At 44.2% G+C, this 21,186-nt stretch overlaps 1 protein-coding gene across 9 annotated transcripts in view; it reads right to left on the bottom strand.

The window, feature by feature from the left end:
- The window catches only part of LOC119653574, a 194,781-nt gene that overhangs the window by 75,611 nt on the left and 97,984 nt on the right, over window positions 1–21,186 (bottom strand). For all 9 annotated transcript variants that reach the window (XR_005249723.1, XM_038058308.1, XM_038058307.1 and 6 more), the window contains exons 3-4: window positions 18,667–18,852; window positions 18,290–18,412 (exon numbers count right to left, since the gene is read on the bottom strand). Coding sequence is in view for 8 of the 9 variants with exons in the window: in XM_038058308.1 (XP_037914236.1) it covers window positions 18,290–18,412; window positions 18,667–18,852 (309 nt within the window). In the remaining variant the exon portion in view is untranslated. The remainder of the gene's footprint in view (window positions 1–18,289; window positions 18,413–18,666; window positions 18,853–21,186) is intronic.

Here is a 21,186-nt window from a genome sequence, read left to right as displayed (position 1 = left end):
TGTTTCTTAACTTTTTCGTTCATTTAAGCGAATTTTTGTCTACTTTCCCCGAAATTTTTATGGGGTGGCGTCTGTATTTCAGAGAATTGTTGGCGCCGTGGCGTCATACCCTTCCCAAAGTCTTTCATCTCGACTAGATGGCAATGGAGGATTCGTTCGTGTTTTTATTAGCAGGAAAAGTCAATGACTCTGGTATTCCCTTTAATTTACAGATAATGTAGCAGATTCCATATTGAAGAGGGCGGGCAGAGAAATGAACAAGCTCAAGGATATTCATAACGGAAATGAGCCTTTTGAACGAAATTTCAATCTGTAATTTGTAATTTCATGAATTGGCTGGGAAACAAATGTAGTAGGGACACTCGTAGCAAGGCCCAAATAGAGACAACTAATCCCACGTCAGAAAAAAATTTGTTACTTGACAGCGTTACGCTGCTTAATTTCATCAAGGATAGCTCTATGCCTAGTTGAAGGAAAAATGGATCAACTTTGGACTTTTAACTTCATCCTGGAGGGGGTGGTGATATTATGAAGGGAGAAAAGGAGGTTGCCCCTCTACAACCTTTATAAACACTCGTGAATTTCGCACCCTGCGGAAGTTTGTATTTTCAGTGGTACTTCCCGAAGAGGAACGGGAATGGTATGCAGGAGAAAGAGGAAGGTTCATCCTCTCTAACTTCCTTCAAGGACTGCGGCGCTAATCTCCCCTGAAGAAGGTATGGTTCCTCACATAAGGCCTATTTTGACATAAAAGAAGGGGGTTTAACTTTCGATCTTAGCTCTAGAAGAGATAAGGAGGCTATGAAAGAAAAAGGGATTCATTTCCTTTGCTGGTGGACTTGCAAAACACGTCCCTTATAGGCTCCACAACCAATCTTAATTCGTCAGGCCGAATCTCACCTCACCATAACAATAATTTTTCGGTACTTTTGGAAGACATTACTGACTCTTGTGTTCGGGCACTCCTCCAAAAGTTCAGCCAGATTACTAGCGAATCTACTCTCTCCAAACCAGTGAAGCACGATGTGCAGCACCACACTAACACTACTGGTTCCACCATCTTCCCAAAGGTGGGTCTCCAAACACCCTAGAAGCCGGCTATTGCACGGAAAGAATTCGAACAACTTATGCAACAGGGTATCTGCAGACCTTCGGATAGCTGTTGGTCTTCCCCACTCCATATGGTCCCTAAGCCAAATGGCGAATGGCGCCCCTGTGGGGATTATAGAAGGCTAAACGCACAGACTGTTCCTGACCGATATCCCACTCCACTCATTCCCGACTTTGCGCATCATCTCGCAAACTGCCCGGTCCTGGGAAATCTCGACTTCTGTTTCGTGTATTTGGATGATGTTTTGGTCGTTTCTTCCTCAAAGTCTGAGCACTTAGCCCATCTCGAGTACATTTTTCAGCGTCTACTTGACGCCGGTTTAGCCCTACACGTTGATAAATGCAAGTTTCTCCAGACACAGGTGAGATTCCTCGGCCAGTTCATTTTCCCTGACGGGGGGAATGTGTTTGGGGGTTGATGTGTGACGGGGTTCCATAGGACTCGGTGCACATATCATTCCTATGCTTGGGGCTCGTAGTTCGTGGAAGAAAGAAGAAAACTAGGTGAAATGTTAACATCGCATGTTAGCGGAAAGGTTGTGAAAGGAGGAGTGATGGATAGCTCCAGTCTGTATGGCTGTATGCCACCGCAGCGTCTCAGGGGGTAGGTGAAGTAAGTACAGGAATTTTGCAACTTCAGAAATTATTCAATCAGGAAGCTATCATCACACTTGGCAGTTAGGTATAAAATGCAAACCCAAAAATGAGAAGAAAGAGAAATTGGAGTTCCGGTACGGATAACCGGTGGGAGTCGTTTGAGTTGGTAACTGGGTCGGGCTTCCGTAATGGATAGGACGGCGTCGAAACTGGTAATAGTGGCGTAGTTCGGCGTCTAAGCGCTACGATGACCAGGAGCAGCTGTTTCGCTACAACCTGTGGCAACCACTTCAGCAGGTTCGGGTAAGCAGCGGATGAAATGGACTAAGGACATGAACCTCTTCATCATCCGCTCCTACTACGAAATAACCGGGGGGGGGGGGCGGTGGTTATAACATCGCGCATGTGACTGCGCAGCGAATCGCAGACTAATATCGCTTTATAACTCGCAGCGACACAATCCCGGCCATCATCAGGGAGCGTGTTCGCGGAGGTCATCGCGGAAACTGGTGACCCAGAGTCGATGGGGACAGAGGCGGCCGCACCAACAACACAACGCCGCACTGCAGGCAACAGTTTCAGTACCTGCCAAAGCACTCTTCTACTCTATCCAACTGAGGTTTCCGCTGTTCGGGATGGATTCCAAAGCGCGTGTATAAAATTCTCGAAAATGAATCCCTTGCATAGTTCAGGTATTCCCAGGCTCTATACATCTCCAGTGACTCCGAGAATTCTATCTCAAATCAATAATAAGATTGCATCTCGGGTGTTTGCCAGAAGACGAGTGAGAAAAAAAGTGCAGAGGGTTTACAGGAACTATGCCATTACCAGTGAGACACCTGTAATTGAAATTCTGAATACATTAAAGCCAAAGCTTTCTGCCGTATGAAGTCGGTTATGACGTTATGGCAAAAATCACTCTAGACGTGTTCAGCACGCAACGTACGCGAACGAGCTGAGCATCCAGACAGTACAATTTTCGGTGACGGAAGCGAAAGAATACTGGGGTGGGCTTTAGGAGTTTCCCGCCCAGCATGCCAAGCACGCTGAGTGGACCTTCGCCCAAGGCACCCGCCATGCTAATACGCCTGGCATGAATTTTGCGGATGTTACTGAAGAAGAGGTTCGACGAGCCATAAGCAGCTCAAAGAATTGGAGGGGCCATGGTCTGCTTCGGGTGCAGAATTTCTGGTGTAAGAAATTTACCAGTGTACACAGTTGGCTGGCGCATAAATCAAGTTATTAGTCGGCCGGATGAATTTACACCCTTCCTCACTCACCTTATCTCTAAAAAGGACACGGTGCAGGACCCCGCGGACACAAGACCGATTACTTGCTTACTAACCCTCCACAAATTCACAACGTCCATTATTAGTGGAAGGGTCAACGCGCAACAATATTCTGTCCGAGGAGTAGAAGGGCTGCCAAGTTGGGTCAAGGGGTTGCAAAGAGCAACTCATTATCGACTCGGTAGTTTTAGGACAAGCAACTAAAGGCCTAAGAAACCATCATACCAAGGCTTTCGACAGAGTACCGCACACCTGGCTAATAGTTGTCTTATGTCCGTATCCCATTGATCCGAAACTAACAAAGTTTTTGGCGACAGTCATGGAAGATGGTATTTACCTTATCAGTGCATTCATCTGAGGGTGCCAATACTTCAGAGCCGATCTTTATACGGAGAGGCATCTTCCAGGGGAATTCGTCGAGTCCCCTTTGGTTTTGCACGGCACTGAACCCCTTTTCATGGCTACGGAATGATACTAGAGGGCATGGTTTCGCAATCAAATAGTGTCTGTGCTAAGTGTGAGCTGACACATTTGATGTACTTAGATGACATCAAGCTGTACTATATGCTGGTACTGACAACCACTCTAGAAGTCTGTTGCGAATAGTAGATATGTTTAGCCGTGATATTTGGATGGAATTTGGATTAGACAAATGTCGAATCTAAGTTATCTGAAAAGGTCTTCACGAGCCGCGTACCGGACATAGCATTGGTGACCTCCACATCGAAGATATGACCGAGACAGACTTCTACAAGTATCTAGGAATTCTGCAAGAAACCCATGCTCAAGTTGGTGATCTGAATAATGCGCTGCTGTCCGAATTTCTGCGACGTGTAAAGCTGGTACTGAAATCGCATCTCTCGCATCTCTCCCTTCACTGGCTTATGCATTTGGAATATTGCCGTGGATGAAAATCCAATCTGGAAAACGTTCAGCGGCGGATACGTAATACTATGTCCAAATTCCGAATGCATGATCCAAACTTTGCTGTGGAGCGGCTTCGTGACATCGGAAGCTTTTTACAGCAAAGAGGAGGCAAGTCCCTTGCATGTGGCTGTCTCAGGACTAACTGAACTTGAAGGATAGATTTTTCAATCTTCTGAGTGCGGTGACATCAGACCAAGAGCGGATCGATGAAAGGAAGTCGAAAGCAATGTATGGTAAACACGTGAATTTTTTTTGGCAGCCATATGTCGATTTGCATTTGTCGAACAGATGGCTGTGTGCTGGAGAGCTCTTTGCTGAGACGAAGGGATTTATGTGTGCCATTCACTACTGCGTCATTCATCGGCTAAAAATCATAAATCGCCAGGAGCCGATGGAATTACAGCCGAATTAGTTAAATATGGAGGCGACCAGTTACACCAAGTGGTTCATCAACTTGTGCTCAAGGTATGGGACAGCGAATCAATGCCTGACGATTGGCAACGAGGCATTATCTGTCTCATACATAAAAAGGGAGATATCACACAATGCAGCAATTATAGAGGTATCACGTTGCTGAGTACCATCTATAAGATATTCTCCACTATCTTGCTAGTCCGGATAGCCCCATATGCCCAGAACATCATTGACCCATACCAAAGAGGCTTCACTCCAGGCAAATCAGCAACAGATCAGATTTTCTCTCTGCGGCAAGCGATGGAAAAACTGTTGGAATATGGACAACAGTTGCACCATTTGTTCATCGACTTTAAAGCCGCCAATGATAGCATAGCCAGGGTAAAACTGTACACGGCCATGAGAGAATTCGGTATCGCGACGAAATTAATAAGACTGACTAGGCTGATCCTGACCAATGTGCGAGGCCAGATAAAAGCAGCAGGATCACTCTCAAGACCATTCGACATCAACAACGGTCTACGACAAGGGGATGCGCTATCATGCGTCCTCTTTAACCTGGCCCTCGAGAAAGTGATCCGTGATGCTGATGTAAATGCAAGAGGTACGATCCTCTTCAAGTCCACGCAACTACTGGCCTATGCTGACGATATTGACATCATGGGAAGAACCTCCCGAGATGTACAAACTGCCTTCATCCAGATCGAGCAGGCGGTGCGAGATCTTGGGCTGCACATCAATGAAGGCAAGACAAAATATATGGTGGCAACGTCAGCACCGAAGACGAATCAACCAACAACATCAAACCGCACTGGTCAAACACAAGCACGAACAAGAATAAGGATAGGAGAATTCAACATTGAGACCGTTGACAATTTCTCCTATCTAGGGTCGAAAATCACAACCGATAACAACTACGATGATGAAATCCGCGCACGGTTGTTGTCAGCCAACAGAGCCTATTTCAACTTACAAAGACTGTTCCGCTCGAAAAGTCTCACCATAGGGTCAAAGCTCTTACTGTACAGGACTATGATCTTGCCAGTCCTCATGTATTCCTCGGAAACTTGGGCTCTTAGAAAGAAAAATTGCGAACTCTTGGCCGCGTTCGAGAGAAGAATCCTCCGAAGAATTTTTGGCCCCCTACATGAGGATGGACGATTCCGTAGCCTACACAATGACGAAATCTATGAGCAATACCATGACCGTCCGGTTGTGGATAAAATCCGGCTCAATAGGTTACGGTGGGCGGGTCACTTAATCCGTATGGATGAGGATGATCCCACCCGGAAAGTCGATAAGGGCAATATCTATGGTAGAAAAAGAAGACGAAGCAGACCCTGCCTAAGATGGAGCGATGGCGTGGGTCAGGACGCCAGACAGCTTTTAGGGATATCGAATTGGTGGACCTCGGCGCAAAACCGGGATGTCTGGAGTTCCTTATTAAGGCAGGCCTAGACCGGACACCGGTTGTTGCGCCGTTGATGATGATGATGATTCACTACCGCGTGGTCGTCACGCCGTCATAATGAAGGTGCGGGTGGAGAACGACCAGTGCAGAATGTTTGATTCGGCGTTAAAGACGTTAGACCACCTCATTTCTGGCTGTACTGTTATGGCACCGGTGCAATACATCACCAGGCATAATGCTGTATGTAAGGTTATCCATCAAAACCTTGCATACAAGCATGGGCTGATCACGGGAGCATGTCCGGTTTACCGATATAACCCGCAAGGAGTACTTGACAGTTCTGCTTACAGCATGTATTGGGACCGGCACGCCTGGCGTACTGTTAGTTGATAAGACGGTATATGTGGGGAAGAAGGTGAACTCTGAGCCACTGGCTCGGGAAATCAAGGAAATTTGGCGTCCAGAGTGAGTGGCTGTAGCTCCCATAATATTATACCTAAATTCCTCACAGCTTCCCTTGATGACCTGGGACTGTCACACAGCCTGGTTCAAACCATGCAGAAATATACCCTTCTGCATACGTGTTCGATGTTGCAGGGGGTTTTCAACGGATTCTCTCACTAGCCTACCACCGGCCACCACTATTAGCGCTCCTTTATTTTTTGAGTAGGTAGGATCGTCCGAGCCTAAATGGTTGGCATTTAGTGCTAGTAATCCGGCTTCCGCCGAGTTTTGAGCTGAGTTTTCTGAATCCGAGTGAACACCAATATTAACTTGGTTGAATTAAATTGAGTTCGCCCCGAAGGTTTTTTATCAGCTTTTGCCTATGAAATGTATGAAGAAAGGTTCCATGCCGTGCGGTTTTTTGATAACAGATAACTATCAAGTATGGAGAATGTCAAAAGATACTAAGAAAGATGGTCGATATGTCTTTTGTGTTAACCGTTGTGGTGAGACGTAAGCTAGTATAGATCAGTCAGCGGCATCCTGTCATGTCACAATTGCATATATTAATCTACGCAATGTTATGAGTAGCAAACTAAATATATTTTTGTGAACTTCAACTATTATATTTGCAGAGTTGATTTATTAGGTCAAAAAAAAGGCTTTGAAGTGATCGTTATAAATTAGGAAGTGTCCATCATTTCTGTCAGATATAAGTGGTGATTTCATAGCCATGACAAAAAAAGCTATGGTTTTGTTTAGTGTCTGAATATCACTTTACTGATGCATATACGCTCCAGCGAGCTTTTCAAATGCATCTTTAATCTTTCTGTGCTATCTTATAATCGCCATTCGTATTTCATATTCATATATCAAAAGTAATCGTGATGTTGAAAAACTCATTTCTATTGAAGTTGAGTCTGAGATCTCCGTTTCGAAATATCTCAGATCATAGCGACGTTCCAGATGAATAGGATCATGTCCCCCCCTCCCCCAACTGAATGAATGTTGCATTGCTAATTCGTGCTTACTTCATCGCTGGCGATTTCCTTTTCAATTCGATTTTCAAGTACTTCCAAGCTCGTGTGTGACACCATAACAAGACACATCACATTGAAATGTTAATAAGCAAGTCGACGAGTACCAGAAAGCGCTAGACATCTGGTACCCGTCCCGCAGCCTTTCATTCTAGCATTTTCCCCGGAAAAATGAAATAAGTTGCCAATTAATGTTAGCTTTTTGGGTGTCCATGCTTGGTACGCATCATCCATTAAAAACATTTTTTTCGGAGTCAATTTTTTGCTGAGGGTCGTGATAATTTTGTTAGGCTCTCCATGCTTGTTGGATTTGTGTTACATCATTTTCCCAAGTCTGGGGACTCATTGTCATGCAGTCGTTTTCGGATTGATTGCTTAAATTTTATTTTTTTGTTTGTTCGATTATTGATTAAATCATCGCCGCCAGCTTTAAAGCCACTTAGAACCTTACGCGGCTACTGTCTGTGCGCCATCAATTTAAATGGCTCCGGAATTTAGTGGCAACATTGACCGTATTTTAATTGGCGACGGGGTTGAGAGGTTAACTCAATTTGAATACGATTATTTTGTGGTAAAAATAGGCAAATGTATGCGGTTGGCTTGCGTTTGGGTCTTGAGGAATTTAAATGAAACGAACCATTCTTTTTTGGGGAAGGCCTGTTCTGGTGGTGTTGCAAGGTCTCATGCAGCCTGTGGCGTTTAAAATATGATTGATTGCATTTCTTTAACTTTCCCCATTAATCTTTGTAAAATATCTGTGCTGGGGTACATCTAGATTGTTTTCATCAACAGTTCAACGAATATGTATTAACAAACGTGGAATTATACTTCAACTCTTCCTCTAACTTGCTGAACATCCATCTGAAGTGTACTAGTATCTATTTCATACGTTAACGCAGTTCTATATTCGGGGTTCTGTCTGTTGAGACTACTCCAATAACCCCTCATAGGCATAGTTGACCAAAGAACATCGGGGCGCTTTCTGTAGGTGGTGAAGTTACCTTTCCTTCAAGTAGTGGTCTGCAGGATAGACTGGTGCTGGATATAACTCCCTGGAAGCCAGCTTGTCTCTATCTGAGGGTGATATGTAGCTGAGAGAGGGTGGTAAGTGGTTCTTCAGGAGTCAAGTCTCTCATCTACTAAGGCCGTTAGTGGGTAGTAATAGCCACACTCTATACGAGGGGACCATACTATTCACAAAGCGCTGCGGATCAAGGCCGAGGAGTCGAAAAACATCTCCCCCAATCCAGGGTGTCATAAGAACCGTGTGCATTGGATAGCTCGCAGTCAGGGGTAACTTACTCCATTCAAACAGAGCCTTACTGAAACTTGGTCGCCTTAGTGAGTAAGTTTTATCTTACCGTGCTACATGAGGCCATGGCACTGTGGACCTTCCAACCCCTTATACTCGTGGGAACCAAATTTACGAGCAAATTATATACAAAAAAGACTATAACAAGTATGTCGGGGAACCGGAAGCTAGAAGCTTCAGGTATGAAAGGTTTTGTGTATTTCTTATAAGAAAACACTTGCGTGGACATTTGTCCCATTAGTATCTAGCACGTAATATATATGCATATATTAAGTCCCTGGTACATGAACATCAGCTGCTAGAATTCGAAGCGGACTTGTGCCGCACCCTAACGACATCCCCTCTAGAGGAAGCGACAGCGATCTTTGAGGATTGGGTGGCAGCCATCCTCGAAAAATACGGTAAGCACAGTGCACATGTCAATCCCCAAAATGGCGCATGAAAACCGACGCCCCTCAACCATCATCATCCAGAATGTGTGGCTTTTCACACTTGCACGTGGAGGCCTCATCTTTACCAATTTGAGGTTTAAGCGAGTGAGTATCGATGGGACATGGAATACGAGAATGCTGGAACATTTTGGACATTTGGCTGCGTTTTGTAATGACAGTTTCAGGTTGTTGCTTGGCTTTGTTGGGGCAAGGTGCAGGTTCCCCATACTTCGTGCAGTTACATGACTCCATTGGTATTTCTGGGAAGGGTATCCTCGGATGCTAGAAGACATTTGAAATGCCTCGTGTCTTCGTAAGAACGGGCTCTGAAGAGGACTTTCTCGATTTGTTTTCTTTACTGTCAACAACTTGACTTTTGACACAAATCATAGGACATAGATCTTTTTGGAGATTCGCAAACACAGGACACTTTTCGTTCATAGACGCCTGTATTGGCGTCTTTTGTAGGGTTTGATTATAATCCACTGAGCGATGAATCCTTGGACGTTGAAACATGTTCAAAAAGTCATTAGATTTATGGACGAGTAGGAAGCCTCGGAAAAAATGCTAGGGCGTCCACCTTAGTCGACGCGGCAGGACGGGCCCGGCCCTGTCGAAAAATGGGCAAGGATTCTTGACACATGGACGGCTTCAGGACGTAAGTAAGTTAGTCCGAACAAAACAGCCCTTCGGAAAAGGCGGATTGATATCTGCGTTCTGCAAGAAACCCGATGGTCTGGTGCCAAAAGCTGTGACATTGAACGCGAACGCGGTAAAAATGGTTATAAAGTTCTCTATTTTGGTAGCCCACACACTCAATACGGTGTTGACATTACCATCTCAGAGGGGTTCCGTGATGCCATTAAAGAATTCGAACAATTTGATGATCGGCTGATGAAGCTCACCATTATATCAGCTGATCGCACTATTCACTTCTTCACCATGTACGCACCACAGATAGGTCGACCTAATTCCGAAGAAGATGCCTTCTGCCAACTTCTCGATGAAAAGACCGGTAACGTGCCCGCTGACCAATATCTCATCATTACCGGCAACCTTATTGGTCATGTGAGTGAAACGGCAGACGGTAACAGGTGCCATGGGGCAAAGACGTTTGGAGCGCGCGATGAGGATGGCGAGCGCATAATCAATTTTGCGGACTCCCATGACCCTGTACTTATGAATACATGCTTCATCAACCGATTGTCTCATCTTCCTACATTTTCTAGTGGGAACAGTAAAAGGCAAATCGAATATACTCTCATAAAACGTCGACATTTTAAAACTGTCACTGATTGCAAAACTATTCCCTACGAGACCATCGCAATCAACATCGGCCGTTGATTGAATCCAGCGAATTAAGCCACCAATAAAACAGCGTGAGGAACGCACTGGCCCGCGGCACGTTAAATGGTGAGGATTTCGAGAGAAGAAGGAAGAAATGATCTCACTTACGCGATTACCAACCATTACGAATGTGTAAGAATCATGGAACCAAATGGAAGACACGATCCACAAAGCGGTCTCTGCAACCCTAGGGGTCGCCAAGGAAGGTAAGCGGTACATCAACCGAGATACTTGGCTTTGAAATGAAGGTCCGTTAAAGGAACGCCTCTATCAAAATGCTCGCTAATTGGCAAATTTATAAGAATGCCAACCGGGAAGCAAAGAAAGCGATCGCTGTCACCCGAGCGGTCCATTACAATAAACTGGACACTCGGGATGACGAGAGAGATCTGTATCACATTTGAGCTATGGAAAGCAAGGAGCTGGGGCCCAACACTGTGGCTCAGTTAATTCTCAAATCAGGTTATTCAGGAAGTTAGAACCATCACAATTCCAATCAAAAAAAGAAAGGTTGCCCAGCAGAATGGTCAAATTACCGTCCGATCCGATTACTTTCCCATACTATGAAGATTTTTCAACGCATTCTTGACAACCATATTTGCGAAATCGTTGAAATAACCGTGAATCAAGCGGGATTTGTCAAAAATTGTGGAACTACGGACGCAATACACGCTGCACGGTTACTCATGGAGAAACACCGCGAGAAGCATCGCCCTCTTTACATTGCCTTTCTGGATCTAGAGAAAGCGTTTGACCGTGTACCATACGAACTCATCTGGTATGCTTTACGACAACACTTCGTGCCAGAAGAACTCGTGCGCTGGGTTCAATTGTTCTACCACGATCCGAAAAGTAAAGTTCGAAGTATGGCGCGTGTATCAAAACCGCTTCGTGTCTCTGTTGGTGTACATCAAGGAAGCGCCCTCTCACCACTCCTCTTTGTTCTTGTTATGGACACCGTCACACGGGACATCCCACCTCCAGCGCCCTATACACTGCTTTATGCAGATGATGTTTTCCTAGCATCTAAAAGTAAAAATGATCTGGAGCAACTTGTTCAAAAATGGAATGATCGCCTCATGCAACACAGTCCCAGATTGAATCTGAATAAAACGGAGTTTTGGACGACCGATCCCCATGAAACAGGCATAATCACTGTCAGTGACAATGATCTGCCCAGAACTGACCAACTTAAATACCTCGGATCAACGCTATCAGCCAATGGAGAATTGCGTTATGAAATTGCTTTACGCATTAACGCAACCTGGATGAAGTGGCGTTCCGCAACTGGTGTTCTTTGTGATCGACGTATCAACGAACGTTTCAAATCTAAAATTTACCGCAATGTCGTCCGTCCTGTCGTTCTCTATGGTTCTGAGTATTGGCCGACTATAAAAGACAATGAACGGCGTCTTGCGGTAATGGAGACGAAGATGTTGTGTCGGGCTAGTGGCGTGACATGTTTTGATCACATCCGAAATGAGGATATCCGTGATCTTTATGGGCTTGCACCGATCGTGGAAAAATTGTGAGAGAGGCGTCTTCGATGGTATGGTCATGTAATTCGTGCTAACGAGAATTCACTTGCCAAGATTGGTCTGACCATCGAAGTCAATGGTAAACGACGAAAGGGCAGGCAGCCGAAACAACGGTGGCTTGATACGCTAGATGGGGATTTAAAAGCCTCAGGATTGCAACCAGGTCAGGCATTCGATAGAGCCAAATGGCGGAACCGATCACGACGAGCCGACCCCGAAGGGAAAAAAGGCTGAAGAAAAAGAAGAAGATTCGAAGTGTTCGGTCTCCCAAGATTCAACAGTCAATCGGAAGTACTGGCGATACTGCAAACCTGCCGATGACTGAGGCATGATTTGAATTCCGAGCCTAACATAGTCATTCTGAACCGACAGCCAAGCGGCTATTGAGGTCTTGTTACTCTACGATGACATCCACCGGTTGATAGGGCAGAGCACTCAATATTGCAGGCGGCACACTTAAGGTCGCCTTCTTTTTCTTGCGACGAAATTGTCAGGCAGCGCTCTGTTCTTGACAGTCTTCGGTTGGCACAGTCTGTGCTCCGCTAGCGACTGCGAAAGGTGGAATCTTGTCGTACTGCTTAGCAGTCATGGACTTCAGATGGCGAAAGATTAGCAACAAAATCCGATTGCGAGAGCTCTTGTCCAAAACGCGTGGAAATCCATACAAGCTTACGTCGGTCTATACGGCTCACTGGCCGATAAGGGACCATACCGCCAGACTCGGTATAATCTACAATTCGCATTGCTGATGCTGCGGAGAAGAGGAGGAAGTCCTCAGGAACTTCCATGATGACTTAAAAAAAAAATTCTAGCTTAGGGTGCGAACGCTGCTTTCCTACTTTCGGGCTCTAATATCTGAGCCGCCTGGACTCAAATCCCTCACTTTTACCACAGCAGTCATAGTCTAAGGAGTTTATGGCATCAAAATGGCGCACCACAGCGCTAATTGGGCTCGTCGAAGCGGCCACTGATACGTACCTACCTACTTTATAACTAGTTACATCATGACTAGTTAATCGAATCAATCGCTTTGTTGAGGGTGTTGTGGAAAAAAGGAGAATTTCTGTGAAGGGTGGAAAAGTTAAAATGGGTTGTTAAGGAGTCCGTTCTGTTTATAATGCCGGTTTGGTAAGGTGAAAGAAATCGGCGTAGTTTTATAGTGGTACTGCAGGATTTTCGAAGTTTCTGGTAAGTACGGACTTTAATTTAAAATAATTATTCAAAAACAAAAAAAATCGGCTCAAATTGTTATATTGCATTTTAGGGTTGATTATCAGAAGGTTACATTTCGATAACATATGAGGCCCACCAACTTTCCTTTCATGCCAGAAGCTTCTTTCCATTGTTCGTAAGGTGTTGAAGTTTGCTTAGTTCATTATCAGGAAAAGTAGGAAACTTATTGGCTAACTGGAAGAATTAATTTGTTCATCCTTGGGAGGCACAGATTTTGTTTACAAGTGTGACTGATAAGGGCCTGGCTATTGGAGGACCATACTCTGAATCCCGATTGTCTCCCATATAGTAAGTAACAATGGTCCCGTGGTCTATCTAAACGTTCTTTATCTCCGAATGCTCCAACACGAGCTTGCTGATGGTGTAGTTAATCCAAGAGGGAATACATTCTAGCACTCCCCAGTGTATTTTTATCCTTTTCCGTCCAGCGTCTGGTTTTTAGACCCTATTCGCTTGTTTGTATGTTCTGAAAATATTTAGAGACATAGGGCGTATTTAAAACCATCTGCATTCCCTGCTGAGATGAAACAAGGAATCAGTCCTTGCCTTACAGAATTCGTTGGCACCAAGCATTTTAGTTTTCAAATGAGATTTCTTGGGGAACTACTCAGCTTATGGGTCTTCACAGGAGCCTCCCGTGAGGAATCCCAAGGTTGAGATGCTGAGGTGCTTTTATAATCCTCTTCTAATTTTTCTTAGATTTTATGAGTCCATAACGCATTTCATCGGAGATTTGTTCCGTTACGTCATTTTCGACGGCTGGCTTTATACCATGCTTTTCAAGAGTCGATAGCATATTTTGGTATGTGGAAGTAGCAAAAATGGTCTTGTGGCGCGGCAGGATTCGCAGCATTCGAAATTTATTTCGAATGTTGCGAGTGCGAGCGAATAGATGGCGCGGATCTATCCACTTTGCGTAGCCCGCCACGGGAGTGGAAGATCGCAAAAAAGTGTGCCATGAGTTGTTGTCAAAAACGTAGTAGACACACACAAAAAATTAATCTATTGCAATTATTATGTTTTTCGTAAATGTCTCTCATTTGTAATATTAAGTTCGATTATATGAATAAATACTGAAGTCTTTTGAATTAAAAATAGGAAAACGGAAGTTGAGTCCGCCGACTAAGATTAGGTCAAATAACATGTATAACTAATTTAATAATAAATGTTATCTTAAATATTATAATAAATATAAGTAATGTTAAATACTTAAGTCTCGAGCAACTGGTCTAAAAATTGAATGAATCTGAATAAATCAGAATTTTTGTAGACCGATCACTATGAAACAAGCAGGGACTTGCCCAGAACTGAACGATTTAAATATCTCTTTTCAAAGATATCAGCCAATGAAGAACTGCGTTATGAAATTGCTTCAAGCATTAACGCAACCTGGTTGAAGTGGCGTTCCACAACTGGTGTTCTTTGTGATCGACGTATCAATGAACGTCTCAAATTTAAAATTTACCGCAATATCGTGTGCCTAGTCGCCCTCTATAGTTATAGTGTTGGCCGACTATAAAAGACAATGAACGACGCCTCGCGGTAATGGACACGAAGATGTTATGTTGGATTAGTGGCGTAACACGCCTTGATCACATCCGAAATGAGGATATCTGCAATATCTGCGACTGTAGGAAAATTTCGAGGCAGGTGTCTTCGATGGTATGGTCACGTAATTCGCGCTAACGAGAATTCACTCGTCAGTATTGGTCTGAACATCGAAGTCGATGGTAAACGGCCAAAAGCCAGACCTAAACAACGGTGGCTTGATACGCTAAATGGGGATTTGAAAACCTCGAGATTGCACCCAGATCAGGTATTCGATAGAGCCAAATGGCGAAGCCGATCACGACGAGCCGACCCCACTTGTGAACGGGATAAAGGCTGAAGAAAAAGAAGATAGTCCTGGAATGCATTAAAGATGGGTCTCGCTCCGGATCCGCCTGCATTGACCACGCCATTGAATACAATGGCGCAAAATATCACCTGCTCACCGAGGTAAAATCATGGAGGATTTTGAGGTCGAAAGTGGAATCCGCCAAGGTTGTATTTTTTTACTGATATTATTTCTGCGTGTTATCGGTGATGTTCTTCATGCTGCCTTGTTCAGAGGACGTGGAAGAGTTCAATGGACAATGACATCTGTTCCGAAACACTTCGACTACACTGATGATATCTGTTGGCTGCCTCCCCGGGTCATGGACTTTGTCCAAAGGAATTTTGGAAAGAGAGGCAAGTAAAGTTGCACTGAAGATAAACACCGACAAAACTAAGGTTCTCAATCCGACGAGTCAATGCACTCTCTGTACCTGTATTTATGGGCAGAGCATCGAAAGCTTTGATCAATTTATATATCTAGGAAGCCTGGTTTCTGCTGGCTTCGATGTCACAACTGGATATTGCTCGATGAATTAACAACACTTGATCCGTTTTCGCTACCCAAGAAGTTGAGACTGTTCTGCGCTGGTGTCCTTTCTGTGTTCCTATATGAAAATAGCACATGGAAAATGAAACCGACTGCTATTTGAAAGCTCCAAGCCTTCATAAATATCTGTTTGCATCGTATTATCGGAGTACGCTGGCCTGACACTCTCTCAAACGAAGAACTTGGTCGGTACGAAGGCCTGGCACTCGTACGCACTGTGATTGGAAGGCGGAAGTGGCAGTGGATAGGTCACACATTAAGGAGGGGCATTAATTGTACTACTGGCTACGCATGCAGTTTAATTCATTCTCCAAAGACGGCTGGCAGATGGGTCGTCCCAAGGGCACTTGACACAGAACAGTACAGGAGGAATGCAGCGTCTCGGGAAATCGTGGGGGGAACTGAGGAAAATTTCAGATCACCGCGACGATGGCACTTAGGTGTGGCGTTATACCCCATAAAGGGGTAATTGGCAACCACATATACATATGTCCAAAGGAGGCGAAAGGAAAAGTATGTCAACTGCAGTTTCAGTGAATTATCGAAATCGCCCGGCTTTTTTCTGCACTTATCGTTGTAATCAAAGTCAACCTGGTGTACTTGAGGAAGGAACTATCACGCTTGTCGTCGACAGTTCACATAAATGCCCAACTCTTCAAATCTATAGAAGTGTATCGTAACGATCTAACGCCCGAATCAATCTGTTGACTTTTCTGATCCTCCTTGAATCTTATCTTTTTGTTTTTCTAAATATTGTAGCGCGACCAAACTCTGAACTGTCGTTTTCAGGGAGACTTGAACATCAAAAGCCCTGCTTGGCTCGACTAACATTCCTTAATCTAATGGCTAGCGAGCGACTAGACTGCTACATAGTTCATGTTACTTCCTATAGCAAGAGAAATGTATAACCAATTTTAGTGCGTCCGAAATTCTACTTCTGATTTACAGTTTATCAAGAAGCATTTGGTTAAGCAGCAACTTTCTTTTCGCTTTGAAAACCATAAAAAATCCATAGAAAGATAATTGTCATTTAGATCCTCGATCTGAGGAAACCCTTCAGTTTATAAGCTCACTTAGATTCTCTCCAGCTGTTAGTCACTTTTACTGCTTCTCTTTACCCCAAATGCTCAATTTTTCAATTCCACACAAATAAGTCTGAATGATAGTAAGATTTCTAATATTTCAATTTACTACTTCCTTAAGCACATGAATCCTTAAATCCCACAAAAGTTAATTGATATCTCATTGTGTTTGCTATTCTTATTATGCTATTGCTGGAATTAAGGGCAACTGTGTGGACGGCAATGACATTGGATACTTCGACTGACGATTCCGATCCAAAGAGTTAACCGCATTTTGAATGCAGTTGCAAGACAAGTTGCAATCAGGATCAAGACAGAAGATGGCAAGATTCATCAGCTGAGATATCATGACTAGTTGGGCGAATTGATTGTTTGTTAAATGAAAAGTAAAAATGTGTTCGCTGTAGAGCGAAAACAAATCAGAGACAAAAGGTCCTTTTTTGGAAATTGTTGGGAAGTCCGTCCAGTTTGTACAAGTGGTTTACTAAGGAATCGGTATAGTTTTACAGAGGTATTGCAGGGATTGTTGGTGGTGATCTACTAGGGTTCGCTTGGTTTCTACTTCCTTTAGGATCATTAATAAAATCTAGTGTCAGCATTCAATAAGGGAATCTTCTGCTATATAGGCTCTAGATGCATTTTTATGTTCTGAAAATACGTTCAGAGAACCAGATGGGCAAATTTGTAGATAGACAGCTTTAATGACAGCTTAGGTCTGCCTATAGTGAGAACGCAAAACAGGATTTTGAATTGTTCCTATAAGGAAAGTCTGACCGCGCTATCGAGCATATGTTTAAATACCGATTGTCCCGTCAAATCCGTTCACGTAGTTCTGTACATTTTCACTTTTATGAAGTCAAGTAAACTATATTTTGGAAAGCCCTCTTTGCAGGTCTATCAGCAACTCCAATTGTCAAAATTGCTTGATATACAAATGGCATAGAACGAGTGAAACAGGGGTATCTCAGTTTAGCCATTCGGCCATTCATAACACTGTCATACTACGTGCATGGATGTTTTCTGCGTTGGGAAGAATTTGAAAAGATATATTCATCTGTCTGTCGTTCATACTGCTATGTTATACCCAGGCAAACTCAGCGACCGGAAGACAATATGCATTGTTCTCTTCAAATCTGCTGCAAAATTCTAAAGTTTGAAGCTCTCTTTTCACGATAAGCACAATCAGTAAACTTTACCGTCTTCTAAATGGTTATTTGTATTCGGCACTAGCATTTCACTTCACTTCTTCATTCGTCTGCCATTTTAGAAATATATGTACGTTTTCAAAGGGTTCTATAAAGTTTCATGGTTGTACGTGATTTCAACCTATAGAAAACACATTTTATCTCAGAAACGAACGAAGCATTTTCCTTGATAATTGGAGTAGTTTGTGATATTGTTTGTAGGAATTCCAGTTCATATTAGTCAGGGATGGATACCATTGCGAAGCTTTTGAATTTTGGAATATACATTGTGTGTATCGCTCCCATTATGCTTATGATTTATAGCCAAGTGAAATATGCCCATATGTTCCCTTATCTTTATTGCTCAGATTGGAGCCGTAGTACCTATACACATTCCAGCCCTCAAACGTCCTCTGCTTGTAAATCAATGGACTCAAAGTCTGCGACATTTTAGCTAGGTACGATAAAGGGGTAGATATCGATTATTCTATAAATTAGATTTACTTACATCTTCGGCACATTTTTTCGTGTATTCATTGAGTGTTTGCACCCACACATTTAGCAACTCATTAATGATGACCAGATCGCTGTATAGCCAACGGAATACTTGGCTAGTCCAGGTGACAGAGGTCTGAAAAAAAGGATCCATTAGAACTACGTTATAGCTAGAACAAATAGGGACTTTTTTCATATTCCACAATAAAATATTCAAAATCAAGCCCCTTAAATCGATCAACTTTTTAATTTGTATCTTTTTACGTTTTACTAAAGGAATCGTTATCAATTTACCGAACTTTACATAGGAACTAATCAATACCCTCTGGGCAATACCTTTCTGTTTATAAGAGGCCACTTTTAATTAAGTTTCAAGACTCGTTTACTTACAGTTTCAGGTCCAACAACATTTGATGGAGGCACAATGCTACGTGACTTTCTCAACTCCGGTCCAGGACTCTTGCGGGTCAGCCGTTTTCGTATTGGGGGTGTTGGTGGTACATAACCACTTCCACCAGATTTACCAAGAGAAGAACGTATACCGCCCTTAGCACCTAAAGGCTTACTTGAGAGATCCTGAAATGAAAAAGTTAGAAATGTGTTAAAAGGATGATGAGTTTAGTGGATTCATGCTCTATATATGTATGTATATTTCAATATTCAAGCCTGTTGCGAATAGAGTCTGTTCCATGGACGTAATCTATATGATAAAAGGAGTAACGAAAAATTAACGAAGACTGACACAAGTTTTGCCCAGGGAGGGTGAAATCCCACTTTTCAACAGTGACCCAGAGGATGGGATGACTACGGAGTCGCCTTCTAGTGACATTCAGAGTCATTGAGCGAACCAAGGACTCCATGTTCAGCATCATCCTCAGCTGGGGCGAATTCTATACAAATTATTATATCATACTACTACTCTACTGTTTAATGGGAGACTAGCGAAACTACCCTTAGGTGACCAGAAATCCGCATCGCAATCGGCTACATGCCGGTGGCATCATTATTACGATCGTTGATTAATTGGCGACATCATGGAAACAACGGAGGGAGCACACAAAGTAGGAAATGCCAAAATACTCCTTGACGAACAAGCCGATCCCTACAATTTTGTCATTCATCAGAAGAACACCAGGAAAGAGGAGGTTAGTGCTAAAACTGTGAGTACTACTCTGGGAACCCATTCCTAACCGGCCCACTTAAACAACTGCGGACTGCATTGACCCCGTGTTAGTAGACCGCGTTTCTCCGAGCGAGTGCTGATTCGTCCGTGAATTCTGGGATCAGCCAAGCGTAGGTCAGACCTCAGGGAACTGGGGTAGGGGCTGTGTTCCCGAGGGTGCACCCGTTCCTGACTACTGCGGCCCGCTCCCTTGCACACGATGCCCTGGTTAATTTTCCATGGAGAATATACATAAACTAATAAAAAAAAAATCGACCAAACAACAGGAAAGGAGCAAGAGCTGCGTGCGTTTGGGTGCAGCACAAAAATGCGTCGTTCGCCACAGCGATCAGCGAAAGAGGCAGCGAGGCCTGACATACACGATGTGACTCCCGGGCGCCCAAATAAAGAGGAAGCCTTATCAAGTGGCAAGAATGACCGTGCGGAGATGACAACTCCAATACCTTGTAGGGCCCCTGTTCCGAAAGAAAGCTCAGTCAGAATCGCTATTGCTGAACAAATGGGTTCGGACACAATTCGAGTGCAAGTGCAGTCGACTGTACTAGCTAGAGCCGAAGAGGAAAGGCTCATCAGGAAATGTGCAGCAGTGGGGAAGCGTATGCGGTTCGCATCGTTCCTCTAGAGGATCGTTAGCAAAGGCGTCAAAACCGGGCTGATGGAATTGGAGAAACTATTAGACCGCATCTCCTTCTATAGGCCAACGTCGAGAGCAGCGGAAGTCGATTGTAGGGCAGAAACAGCCGCACTCCCCGCTGAGAACGCCGCTTGCGTCAAATGGACCGCAGATAACCCACTGCAAAGCAAACTGAAGAACGGAAAGAGGATGAGGTGCCTGAAGGAGACTTTATCGAAGTAGTTTCCAGGGCCCAAAACAATAAAGCGAAGAAGGAAAAAAGAAAACAACTGACCACGCCGCCAGAGACACGTTTGTCCCAAGACAAGGAAGCTACCAACCAAAAGCCGCGAGCAGAAAAAACGAGGAAACGAAGAAGGACTAGACCGTCGGCTCTGCTCATTAAGTCGACGGAAGGCAAGACATTCGCGGAAGTCCTTAGTGAAATCCGACATAGGATGAAACTCGAAGGTAGCGGGGCAGAGGTGTCTTCACACGGAAAACAAGGAGTAGCGGTCGAACTGGGCCCAAAGACGACTAACAACACTATGTTCTGTGAAGCGGCCAAGGGGTTATTGGGGGAGAAGGCTCCTGTTTCCAGTCTAGAGCCCATGTGCTCTCTAGAATTCCGGCATCTTGACTGCCTCACAGAAAAGGTCGAAGTGGATAACCAGCGATAACGCGATGTCCAGAGGTAACCAATGCCCGGGTAGGTATCACCTCTGTAAACGCTTCAGGCCAAAAACTCCCCGTGGTGGAAGTCCCCGATCAATATGCGGGGAAACTCCTTACTAGCAGAAGAATCAAAATTGAATGGGTAATATGCAGGGTGCGAATGCAGATAATCCTCACCAAGTGCTACAGGTGTCTGGACTATAGGACATACGTCAGCAGGTTACAAGGGACCGGACAGGCGGACAGCATGCCGGAGATGCGGCCAAGTGGGTCATCGACCAAAGACCTGCAATGAAAGCGAGAGTTGCGTTCTCTGCAGGGATCGTGGCGCGTCCGGTGAGAACGCCGCACACACTATGGGCTCGGGACGGTGTCCAATCTTCAGGGCGGAATTGGAAATGACTAGGGTGCGAACGGCATGATCCGCATTTTACAAGTT

This window comes from Hermetia illucens, chromosome 4 (genome assembly GCF_905115235.1).
Source record: "Hermetia illucens chromosome 4, iHerIll2.2.curated.20191125, whole genome shotgun sequence".
NCBI lineage: Eukaryota > Metazoa > Arthropoda > Insecta > Diptera > Stratiomyidae > Hermetia > Hermetia illucens.
The sequence above is the reverse complement of the archived record's forward strand: the minus strand, read 5'-3'. Positions and strand labels throughout refer to the sequence as shown.